Source organism: Cryptotermes secundus, unplaced genomic scaffold, assembly GCF_002891405.2.
Source record: "Cryptotermes secundus unplaced genomic scaffold, Csec_1.0 scaffold57, whole genome shotgun sequence".
In the NCBI taxonomy this organism is placed as follows: domain Eukaryota; kingdom Metazoa; phylum Arthropoda; class Insecta; order Blattodea; family Kalotermitidae; genus Cryptotermes; species Cryptotermes secundus.
Genome location: NW_019725840.1, coordinates 2,740 through 16,017, shown reverse-complemented (window position 1 = coordinate 16,017; position 13,278 = coordinate 2,740). Strand labels below are relative to the sequence as shown.

Below are 13,278 nucleotides of genomic sequence, written 5' to 3'. Positions count from 1 at the left end.
AATATCTCATGCATGATATGTATGCACGCTGTCTTTATAATGAGCAGGGTTACTATGCTGGTTTTAACTGGACCAATAGAATTCATTTGTAGAGTTTTAATTGGAAGTTTATATAATAGCATCCTGTTTTGCGTTAATAACAATTAATCAGAGCAGATGATGAGCTATACTGATGGTGGCATGCAGTGTAATTGAACTTGTTACTTGTTCCTCTACTGGTTATCACTTCTTGCTCCTTCTCTCTTCCTTCTCCTCCTCTTCTGTTTATATCTCTGCCATCAATTCTGTTTTATACAACTGAATGGAACAAAATTTCTCCAAGCTTGTCTTTCCTTTTAAATTTATTGCCAGCTGTCTCCTCTTTTCTTGATGTCTTCCAGTATCTGCCTGAACCATCTTATTTTTGGAGGAGGGTCAAGCCATATGTCTGTCTCCAATTTTAATTCCAATGCCTTTCTTAATATCCTTTGCTCAGTCTGTTCCTTTTTACTTAATTTTCCTTCAACTTAATAAACAAATTTTGCATTCTTGTTTACAAATTTCATTTCTAATTCTGTCCCTTCTTGTTTTTCCCAGTCTGTTCAAAAGATTTCATATCCATTATGAGGTTTAGAAGCCCCCCTGTGGTTATTATGAAGAGTACTGCCTTCTGGAATGTGACACTGTCTGGTCTGATAGAAACTTACCAGCATTCTTTGGGGTATACCCTGAAGTTGGAAGCAGCTGGTTGCTTTGAAGCATATGTATCTTTCTAGCAGACTACATGACATCACATCCAAGAGACCCATTATCTTAATACTACATGGAGAACCCAAAATTTCACAGAATATTTAATTTGGGTAGCAAGATGCTGGTTTGGAATTGAACCCAGGATGTTGGAATGCAGCAAGAGTGTTAACGACTGAGTCATGCTTTGAAAAGCTGAATTCTTATGTGGGTTCTGTGCACATGTACTAAGTAAGAACAGTGCAGTGATTTCTGAAGCCTGCCGTCATACTGTAACTGTGAGGATGCTTCCTTTTTTTTCTTTTTTGAATCGTGAAATATAATCCTCCAGCATCTTATGCTTTTTGCAGGAGTTCATCATTTTAATCTGCGTAGTTTGCAAGCTGAGAGTTCATTACTGGTGCCCTTGACCTGGTTCAGAAAATGTGACACATCCCCCTCCATGCTAAGGAATTTCCATTTATACAGTAGAGTACATTAATTACTTGAGTGTGTTTATGTCAGTCATTTATCTAATGAATTAATTAATAAAGAATGTGTTGGGTAGCCTGTGTTACAGAGGTCTTAATGTGGTTGGATAATGGACACTAAAAGTTTTAGAATCTAGGGGAATCAGATATGCAGGGCATGTAACATACCAGGGAGACATGAATACAGAGTTTCCATAGAAAATCCAGAAGGAAAAAAGCCTAAACATAGATGGGAAGATAATGCCAAAAGCATCTTAGAAAAATAGGATGGGACACTGTGGACTGAATTCATCTGGCTAAGGATTAGGGACCAGTTGTATGCTTTTGTGGTTATGATAATGAGCTTACAATTTCCATACAGTGCTTGGAATTTCTTGACTAACTGAGCATCTGCTAGCTTCTTGTGAAGGATCTTGCCATGTGGAGTCAGATAGTTGAATGTCTCAGTAAGAGGGAGTGGAAATATGCACAAGATTGAACTGGCTTAGGATAGGGTTCAGTGGTGAGTTTCTGTGCAATATGGTGGTGAACTTCTGCATGTGAATGGTGATTTCAGTCCTGAAAAATCTCTACATAGACTGCAAATGCATAAATGAGGAGACAGACTGAATGAACACTGAGCACAGTGGAGGGGAGTAGGAAACGACAAGGCTGGGTCAGTGTGATGTCTCTGTTGTTTGCCTTACATGAGGAACAGCTGCTGTTGTACCTGTCATTCATGGCTGGGTTATAAATAGTATCCCAGTGCTTCGTTATGCATTATACCATGAGGGCATGGTTGCACATATCCTTGAGTGGTCAGATTCACACCCCAACCATTTTATTTTTTTTATTTATGGCATATTTAACGGTGTTGTCAGCAGATTCTGCTCCTTAGTGTCGAGACCAGCCCTAGGGTTCACCCAGCCTCCTCTACAATGGATACTGGGGGCTCCTTGCGGGGTAAAGCAACCAGGCCACATAGAATTTCCATCTAATGCTGAGGTCAAAGAGTGGTGGAGCTGTACGTCTTCATGGTGTAGTGCTTAAATAATTAAGCACACGAACAACTGTACCTGTACCGTATTGTCAGTAGCTCAGATTTGAACCTCGAATGGTAGGACAAATAGTGAATAATCAATTGGAAAGGATGCAGAAGGAAGCGATTACAGTCTGATTTAACGTCCCTGAATTTAGCTGAAGGGCCTGAGGATGACCACAAAACCTGGATCAGGATTGGTGATATATGGGCCCAGATTTGAACATGAGGCGTCTGAGGTGTGAAGCAGGAGCGCTAACTGCTGGCTGGTTGGGCCTTCAGGCTAGTGTAGCGCCCCTGTGGGACTTAAAACATGGTCATTCAGCACATAGCATAGTCATTATACTGGCTGAGTTACCTAACTGCAGTATGGTCCTCAGGCATGATAGCGGATTGGAATGTTGCTTTCATAAATTTACTTCTCCCTGGTCTTGAATGAAGGCAGTATATTACACATTCAGAATTGTACTTCACACAAAAGTAACTTTTCCACATCTCATCCCAAAAGTACACCAGTTTATTGATTTCTTCTTGGAAGAGCTGTGTGCCCTTTGCCTGGCGTTATGCCCTTGCGGTTTCCATGACTTGAGTTTCAGTCTCAGCAAGACTTTTATATTCAGTGGCTGCAACAGATGGTAGTATCTGGGGACTAGACCACCAGAATGGGTTGTGTTGCCACATTCACTTTTCAGATTGAAATAAAGACATGTCTAAAACAAATTCATGAAAGTAAATTTCTGATCTTCCCTTGTGCAACTCTTGAATTGCACATATCACTCTGTGATCAGAAAGGTGTTTGAGCTGTATAAATCTACTGTTTGCAGCGCAAGAACAAATATAATGATGCCAAGTTGAAGGCCCTGAAGGCACGGAACGAATATGTCCTCTGTCTGGAGGCTGCGAACACAACGATCCACAAGTACTTTGTGGACGACCTTTCTGATCTCATTGACGTAAGTTATGAGTTCATTTAATTTGTTTTCTGAATTAGATTGTGGTCACATTTTCATGGTATGGATGTGTTCTTCTGTGTTATAGTGCTGTGTAGTCTGGTGGGTTGGTACTAGGGTTTGAGGGGGACATACTTCTCTAAGGGTTACCCACAGAAGTACACAATACTTCTGAAAACACCAAGTGCTCACCTATCAGAGCATAAGCATCATAGCCCAAAAACCTAATTTATGACTGAAGAATTGTATTTATCATTATCTGTTAACTTCGTGACATGTATTTAGAAGTTAACAATATGGAATTGTCTCAACTTTGTTCAGTGCATGGACTTTGGCTTCCACCTCTGCATGTCACGTGCATTGCTGATGCATATGTCAGCAGAAGAAGAGCGCAAGATATCAGTACAAGCAGGTATGGAACAGATGTACAGCTGCGTCAACAGTTTGGATTCACGTCTTGACAAACAGAGGTTCCTTGAATCCAACCACACAGCATTTATGATTCCAAAGAAATTTGAATTCCAGGGACAGAGAGATGAGGTAAGTTTATGGTGCCTCACTTTGTAGCTGCTGCTCACTGTAATGCTGTTCTGGCTTACTTAATGTCGGTGCCTCAGATTAACTTTAACTGATTTCTTCGCCGCAGCAACCTGTACATCTGTTGATGGCCAGTTAGGCCAAAACATGTAGTGACAAATGATGAGAGAATATTAACTCATGTTGCATATAGATGGCACAGAAGCAGAGTATAAAGTCAGATTTATCTTTGTTATTAGTTTCTTGATGAGGTCATTGGATTTTTCAGTTGACCTAATCCTTCCAGCCGCACTATGGCCTGGGGGTAGACTCAGCCTCTAACAGAAATGAGTACCAGGCATCTTCCTGGGGGTAAAGGGCAGCTGGCGCATAAGACTGACAACCTCACTGCTATCTGTGAGCCGATTGTCCAGAAAATCTGGGGGCCTTGACTGCCTGTTAAGCATAGCTTTACATTTTTTTAATTACTTTCTTGATTGTCCCTTCTTCATTCAAATACTGTGATCCATTTACAGGGACCAGAACCAGAGTTACAGAAGACCCTCCGGGATGAGCTGGAGGCTCGACTGGCCCAGTTGCAAAATCGGGTAACAACCCTGCGGGCAGAGTCTGAAGAAGTGTGGAAGACACTGGAGACTGCAGAGACAACCCTCCTCAAGATGCTGAACTCAAAGGACTTTTACTGTAGTGGTTACTTTGGTGATGGTGCCATTCCTGTACAAAAACCTCCTGAAACCGTGTCCATAAAACTGAGGGCAGATAGGCAGGAAACAGAGGAATTCTATCTCACGGTGAGTTTCCTGTGACCAAGTTGTTATATACTGACAGTTAAACCTTGACTTCAGAACTTGTGTATGTCATATTTGATGTGTCATGTACAGAAATTCCGTGAGTACGTCCTGGGTACGAGCCGAATCGCGCGATTAGATGCGAAGCATGAACATATCCGCCAGACCTTGCTGGATGCTGCAGGGGATTCTCCTACGTCTCTGAAAGGCCTTCAGCATCGTCACACTGGCCAGACCACGAAACCACCACGACGTAAACGAATTGGGCGCCTTCAAATGAATGGTCAGCCCAAACTTTTTGGTGGCAGCTTGGAAGAGTACCTAGAAACAACCAATCAGGAAATTCCTCTCATCATGAAGAGCTGTATCAGAGTCATCAACTTATATGGTGGGTTTTAATGCAGATTTTTCATTCTTCAACTCTCAGTATTATTTCAGTGCTCAAGGAGTATCATAGAGAGGATTTAGAAAGAGTTAGTCCTTAAATGTAGGATAAGTTTCATTGAATATTATTTCTTGGTGTAGAAGGGGCTGTCTTTACAACTGGCACCAGAGATGAGGTCTAAAAGGATGTGATGATAGTACATTAAAACAAACATTATTTTTCTGGACATTATCCATTGTCTTGTTTTTATCTAAAACACAATCTTTCAGAAACTGGATTCTGTAGGCGGTAGGGACTAGCTCTATCGATTGGAACCAACTGAGTAGGTTTTGCCTAAGATGGAGGCAGAGTGACGATGACTATCAAGAATTCTGTGACATTGGAAGCGTATAATATTATGTGTTGGTGTGATGTGAACTTGGTCTCTGTGTTAGGGGAGTGTTTTTCAAACTTTTCCACATGGCAGCACATTAAAATATAGTTAAATGTCTCTCAGCACACCAAAAGATGTGTTGTTATAAAGTCGTTTGTATGGTCATATGCATACTTGCACTCATAACACTGTTTCCCAATAAAATGTCAGCTGGTACTCATGTGCTTAGTTTTATCCTGAAGGCCAAAACATATATTGCACCAGCAGGTGTATGACTTTCAACAGATTTTCCGATGTGTCGTACTGCACATACCAGCTGAAAAAGCACAGTGTTCATGTGTGTCCATGTACATGTAGGCACACACTCAAACACAAGAAATGAACTAATTACATGTCAGGGACACCGTTAAATGATAGTCATTACAGGGAAATAAAACATTCTGGTTAAATCCAAATTTTGAAAATCTGTAATGCTTACACTATTAATTTTGAAAGTTATAACTATAAAAGGAAGAAGTGTTTTCTGTCTGAAATTTCGGTCTCAAAAGAGCAGTATTTTGAAAAGGAAACAGCAACACAGGATGATCAGGAGCAGAACTGAAGATCTCCCTGCAATTGCCACAGTATTTACAAGAACATTGTTTGTGTCTCATATCACCAACAGGCAATCAGTTTTTTGTAAGGCTGATAATGGTGCATTGTTTTAGGACTCCATCATCAGGGTATCTTCAGAGTGTCAGGATCCCAGGTTGAGATTAACAATTTCCGAGAATCATTTGAGCGCGGTGAGGACCCGCTGGCAGATGTAACTGACGCATCAGATATCAATTCTGTGGCAGGTGTCCTCAAATTGTACCTGCGTGAACTGCGAGAGCCGCTCTTCCCAATTATATACTTTGAACATTTCATGGAATTAGCACGTAAGTGTCTTGTCTTATGTTCAGACTTCAGTACATCTCGTGTATGAAACGTGATAGGGACAAGTGGACAGCTCTTGTGAACATAGTAATGGACATGATTTATTCTGACCGTCTTACAGTGCATACATTTATTCACCTTACTCTTCTCTCTTGCACTACATGTTTCGGCACTAATGTGCCATCTTCAGGTGCTTTTCGATGTACGTCGAACTACTTCATTGCATGCCCCGTTGTCTTTATACTAAAATAACTAAAATATATATTCGTCATATATATTGATAAATTTTAAATACTAAAAATATTAAAACTGTTCAGGATTTGTCATCCTTATGTCGTATCTCAATACGCAGTCACAACACAAAGCACAATACACACATGAGAGTAGGAAGAATACTCCGATAGAAGAAGATAGGTGTGACTCGCGTATTGAGATACGATAAGGATAAGGATAAGGATAAGACATAAGGATAACAAATCCTGAAGTTTTAATAATTTTAATATTTAAAATTTATCAATATATATGACAAATATATATTTTATTTATTTAAGTATAAAGACAACATGGCATGCAATGAAGTAGTTCGACGTACATCGAAGAGCACCTGAAGATGGCACTTTAGTCCTGAAACATGTAGTGCAAGAGAGAAGAGTAAGGTGAATAAATGCATGCACTGTAAGATGGTCAGAATAAATCATGGACATAAATCAGTGCAACAGGACGCTAAAATATAACATCATAGTAATGGACCTTCAGGTTCCATAAAACGCTGGGAGTTCTTGAGTAGGTGCACAACTGGCAGCTTCTCAAGAAGGGCTTAGCTCCTTGAAATTAGTTAGTTAGATGTATGAAACATTTTTTGACATCCATTTAATGGACTTCCTTTATTATGAACTGATGATTTACAATACATGACTTCATATGCTTTAGTAAGGTATTTGATGTCATCATCATCATCATCTAAAAGTGAAGTAGTTGGGCCAGTTTGTAACTTGTGCTGGTTACATTCATATAACAATCTCAGAGGTCCCTTAGTTCTTTAGTCCTCAAGGTTTATAGTTTTCAGTACGTTCAGATGTCAGTTTCTTTGCATTTGGTTGATATGTTGAATCAAGTTGTTTTTTATACTTCAAAATTTTGTCACGTATAAGTTGAGTTTTTAATTTTTTTTTTGGTCAGTCCAATTATATTTTGTTTGCCTCATAAATTTTGTCACAGCAGTTGTATTCTGGTTTTGTTTTCCTTTTATTGTCCAATCTTCTGTGCTGTATAATAGAGTTGGTAATGCTAGGGTAGTTGGTGTTTGTTTATAAAAGTATTGCTTAGTGCTTTGACAGAACACATGTTAATGCTTATTTTTCAGAATTAGAATCGAAACACGACTTTGTAGTGAAGATGAGAGAACTAGTCCAGAGTCTCCCAAGATCTGTAGTTATAGTGATGAGATATCTGTTTGCCTTCCTCAACCAGTGAGTATTATTTAAATGTTTTTCTTACATTTATTGGTTAATTTATGAATACTTCATCACCTTTACAGTTTAAGCACAAAATGGCAGGAGATGGTTAATTATCATTTTTTAAATATGCTTAAAGAAGAGGTAATGGCTTCAGATTGTGACACTGTAATTATGACTGGTTTTAAGGTACTCACCCTAAGCAGCCTCAGTAGTCTAGGGGTAACGTTCCCACCTTGTGACTCAAGGTACGCGGGTTCAAACCCGGCGGAGGTCGTGGAATTTTTAAGGGCGGAAAAATTCAGGGAACAAGTCCTCCGGGAGGGACTTTAAGCCGTGGGTCCCGTGTCGTAGCTTTACGGCATGTAAAAGAACCTCATGTCTCCAAAGGAGGCCACTGAGCTAAATTAAGGACATTTCCCGCCCAACAGTAGTCTCTAACGCCTCTGGTAGATGGGGGAAGCATCGAGATACCTCTAAGCCAGTAGAGGCTGACCTCGCTGGCTGAGTAGGGACTGATGGTAAGCACCAGTACCGGTAGGGTATAGAGGCTGGTAGAAGAGCATAGGGGGACGCACAGTAGATCAAACTGGTCGCGGTGCATGGGGAAACCCACCCCCTCCAATAACAACAACAAGGTACTCACCCTGGATTTGCTTGAAGAGACTGAGAAAACCATGAAAGGCCTTATATTGGATTAGTATTTACTATAGGATTCTGACGATGGTGTATAACACACAGAGATATTGGGTTTTTGGACTTTATTCATCACTGGTCCAGTGATTGAGGCTAGCTCTTTCTAAGGGACCCAACAGAATAGGTGTTTTCCCTCACCTGAGGATGGAAACACATCCAGTTTCCGAAACGTTGTGTTTTTCTTAGTTATCTTAAAAACCAGGATGATGGATAAAGTCCGAAAACTCAATACCTCTGTCTTATATTGGATATTTCTTTTCTGTTATTATGTGATGTACCCAGTACAGTTTGAAATTCATACCTTATGAATAATGTGTCTCAACCTTCTGATACTGTCTGTACTCAAATTCACTGTCATACATAGCTTTTTCTGAACCATCAAATGTGTCTGAAGACCAAGAAGGAGATGAGATTATACAAGTAACATTAGGATAGATCTTAGCATAGTGTGCACAATATGAAGCTACTCTTATCCTATCAACCTCACCTTCACATGGTATTATCCTCCAACAAAGAGGTGAGGCAGCTGGTAGGTAGAACTGGTCCGTTCTGAACTTTCTACTGTTTATTCAGGTGAACACTGAACTTCTACCAACAGCACAAGCTGTCCAGAAATTATGTCGATGTTTTCACTTGATCTTTACATGTGGGCAGGCCTTGGTAATTGTTCTGCCTTCTCTTCATTAGAGGATAGTGTTACAGATGAGCCTGTAGCAGCTCTGTCATGGTAGTATAATCATTTTGCTGGTAAAGAAAAAAGGTAAAGTTGTCCCTGTCCTTAGTTAATTAAGCATTATGCCATTAAGACATGAGGGATTGGAAATATGGCTCCACCATTCTTGACCTTGTCACTAGATGGAGGTGAGTGGTCAGCTTCATGCCCCGGCCACTTTACTACCAGGAAAAGAGCTCCTAAGCCGGTCTGAACACTGCCAGGAATTGAATCTTGGCCTTCCAACCCCCTTGTTATACCAACTACCTACTCTGGCTCCTGTATGCTTGATGCAGAGAATATGTATCACAGAATCTTTACATTTGCATTATGCCCAGAAGAAATGGGTTTATTCCTGTTTCTTGAGCCTGTCAGTTCTTTGCTTGTGTTGCAGCTTGTCAGAATTCAGTGATGAGAACATGATGGACCCATATAACCTGGCCATCTGTTTTGGTCCAACCCTTGTCCCAGTGCCAGAAGACAAAGACCAAGTCCAGTACCAGAACCAGGTGAATGAACTCATCAAAAACATCATCCTCTTCAATGAAGAGATCTTCCCATGTGACGGTGGTCTTTTGTATGAGAAGTACATTAGCCGGGAACCAGACGAAAAGTAAGACCTCTTTGCAAGAATTTAAGGAATCATAATTATTCTGCATGTTTAAACTTCTGAGGGTTTTAGGACTAAATTATTTAGTGGTCATATAAAGTTGTCCCTGTACTTAAGCACCTTACTATGAAGATATATGGGTGAATGGGGGAATAGCTCCATGCTTTCATAACTTGGTACTAGATGGAGTTGAGTGCTTCACGCACTGACAATTTTACTGCTGAGGAAAGAGGACCCAACAGCTATTGGATTGGAGTCTGGATGGTCCCTAGAACTAATCTGGGCAGTGGAGAAGAGAAAAATCACTTTACTGCAACCACAGATGAAGCTCTGATTCCTTGATTGTCCAACCTAGTCACTATACTGACTGGGCTATCCCAGCTTGTGTAATATGAAGCAGAAGACATGAAAAGACGCAGCTTACTGCCCATGTGTAATTAATCTACAATGTTAACAATTTTAGAACGCCTGTCAGGAAAATAAAGAGGGGTTAAGTGATTAATTTAGATGAAATAATGTAGGACTTCATGGTTATGCATTTCACTTAGTGTTAGGAAGCTGGAAATATTGGAGGTTACTGTAGAACAGACATGTATAGGAGAGAGATGTTTTCATAGCAAAATGCTTGGAAAATGGCAGCCTGGAAAAGCAGATAGGATATTCCAGTATACCTTCATGTGAGATCTGAGGTTTCCATAGCAGTGTGAAGATTCAGACGGTTTTCAGCATGGTGTAGCTTCATTTTCTGGCAGAGAGGTGATGATATCCTCTACTTCTGCAGCATACTGATGGTCCAGTTCCAAGATCACATGGCAGAACTTAATTTTCTCACTGGTGATGCCAGCCAGGGTAAACTGTGCCTCAGCTTGGGCAAACCAAACAGCTGGTCACTTGGCCCAGAATGATGGAAGTCACACGGCCACTCTAGATATTTCTGCTGTATATTTGTTGTCTGTAGTCTGCATTGTTCTTCACTGGGGTCACCAGTGTGGGATTTTTTGGTATTTAAAGAGACAACCATTTATTAACTTCTATACAAATATTTATTGACGTTATATGGAACATATAGAGGGTTTCATGTTTTATCTCACTTTCTTTAAAATTCAGAGATAATATCTCAGATTAAGTTACAAGTTCTTCCCTCTACATCCTTCTACTGTTACTCCTACCATTAAACACTATATAATCTTACATATTTAAAGTGTTATTACATCAAGAGGATGGATTACTGTCACATTTTAGGAGTGCATGACTAACCAGGGTTCTAGATTACTGGATTTATTAACCACTTACAGCTCTTACTGCAAACAACAACACTATCACTATTTCCAAACTTTACAGTTCGCTGTTATACACTATGGTCCTCAGTCTATTAGTCTCCACTGTCTGCATCTTGGCAACAGATTTTAACAAAAGAACTATAAGGCCGAGGGCACCCCAAGGAAACTGCCAACCTCAATGCAATCGTGATTTCCAAGAATTGTTATCAACCTGAGTTCGACACATGTTAATGAATGGAGCAAGGAAAATTGAGGAAACAGCCACACAACTCACAGAAAGACTGAGAAATTCAACTTCCAGGCAACGGAGCATGACAGTCTTCTCATAATTGCGTTGCCACATGGTTTCCTAGTGTCAGCTGTTATATAACATGCTACAGCAATTCATTTGTTTCTGATGGCACGAAAGGTTGACGAAGCTGTTAATCTTATTTCTGTGCAGTTAATTGAGCAAGAATTTGGTATATATGACAAACACCACCCAGACTGTGCTAGGCAGGACAAATTAGATTTGGCTTGGGAAAGAATTTTTCATGTGATAAAGGAGTCTTGATCGAGGTTAAGTTCTTTTGAAACAATATAAGTGTGTCAGTTTAAACTGTCACAGAAAAACGGATGCACCCAATATTTTCTTTTCCTAATATTATATTTAAGCATCATGTTGCATTAAAATATCATTTATTTCACATATATTTCTGTCTTAAATACAACTCATTATATAGTCACCCTTCCACATTACATGATTGGGCTGTGTACGGTCATCTTCAGGTGTCTTCTATCTTGCTAAAATAGTTTCACTGCATATCAAAATTTTGAATCGTGTGAACGTGATATTTCCTGATTAAAATAAATTGACCTTAATTGAAACAAATTAATTAATTTCCCAATATTTCCCTTATGGTCATCGTCATCTCTTCTCACGTTGTCTCAACCAGTCTCAACTACCACCATATTTTGACAGGATCAGTAATATTATCCTCCATTCCAGAAGGCAAGTGCACAAAATTAAAAAATACAATTGTGCATTACGTCAGATGAGCATACCCACTTGAGATTATGTGAGCAACTACTCAAACATAAGGTTCCTCAGCATGCACCTGCTAATCTGGAAACCAGTTGCCTGCTTGAAATAGGTGACATTTCTTGGAAATTGTGGTTGCGTTGCAGTTGTCATTTTCCTAGGTGTGCCCTTGCCCTTAGACCACATTACAAATGTGATCAGCCTCAATTTCTCAAAATGCCTACTGCCATGGAATACTAACTACTGCAAATTACTAATTACTACAGATCCAAGCTACAACTGTCCATGGATCAATTTTGCTATAGGTTGCAGTAGTACTAAGTGCCATCTATATTGCAAATTTTACATTTCATGGTACTAATTCCAGTGTCATTAGCTTAATTGTGTTCAAATTCGCTACTATTCTTTGGTATCACTTGATTTTAATAAGTTTCTGCACTGTGGATGTTGTCTGGTAGCCTATAGAATACAGGGTTGTTACATCGATAAGAAAGAGCTAACCCCAATCACAAAACTTCTTGAACAGCTGAATACTCAATAGTGATGGTAAAGCACTAGTACTATATTTACCAAGAAACAATTAAAGTTAGCATTTATCCTGTTTGGCCAAAGAACGATGCATTCCCTTCATTTCAAATTATTAGCTATGTGGTCTGAAAAAGCAGACATCAAACAAAGCATATGATTTCATGTCAGTGGCATGCACTGTTACAGTATTCTTTGTTTCAGCACATTCTCTGTAACGTTTTCCACCTGTACACCGATCAAAATTAACATTTGACATCCTTTATATGTGCCACAGAATGCAGTGTAATAAGCAATGAATGATGATCATGCACCTTTGGTGCGTTCAAACCTGCCTGTTAGTTTCATCATGTCCATCTCTTTGTCTGCACGTATCAGCGCTCACACTGCCTTGCCTATGTTAATCAAACTGGGTTTCACACTCTATTTCAAAATATTACCAAGATTTTGTTTTATTCCAGTGTCGTTTCTTCATTTTTAAGGGTCGAGTCACTTACTGCATAAATTAGCATTTACCTGTAACTGCGGTTATTTGACAGCTTTTGACGAGATTTGATCCATGTTTTTATGTTATACATGTGTGACTGTGTACGGTTCCATCTACTTAAGTTGATTTTAGGCCCCTCATTACTGAAAGACTTGAATAGATTTTGGAACGTGTACATCAAGTATTCAAATGAGAAACTGATTTACTACAAGACGGTCACAAGTATGGATAAACTATAGACATAGTATGTTATATAACATTTGCAAAAAGCACGGTCATTTCTAGAAACTCAGTGGCATTAATTGATAAACAGTACTTAATTGTGTAC

The 13,278-nt window shown here is 39.5% G+C and overlaps 1 protein-coding gene across 7 annotated transcripts in view; it reads left to right on the top strand.

Annotated features, from left to right (window-relative positions):
- Positions 1 to 9,640, top strand: part of LOC111863612 (SLIT-ROBO Rho GTPase-activating protein 1) — a gene marked incomplete at its 3' end in the record, with an annotated part of 155,567 nt that extends 145,927 nt beyond the window's left edge. For all 7 annotated transcript variants that reach the window (XM_023850082.2, XM_023850083.2, XM_023850086.2 and 4 more), the window contains 7 exon segments: positions 3,039 to 3,167; positions 3,486 to 3,704; positions 4,217 to 4,492; positions 4,583 to 4,877; positions 5,955 to 6,167; positions 7,529 to 7,634; positions 9,422 to 9,640. In XM_023850082.2, the coding sequence (XP_023705850.2) occupies positions 3,039 to 3,167; positions 3,486 to 3,704; positions 4,217 to 4,492; positions 4,583 to 4,877; positions 5,955 to 6,167; positions 7,529 to 7,634; positions 9,422 to 9,640 (1,457 nt within the window).
- Between the last annotated feature and the right edge of the window lie 3,638 nt (positions 9,641 to 13,278).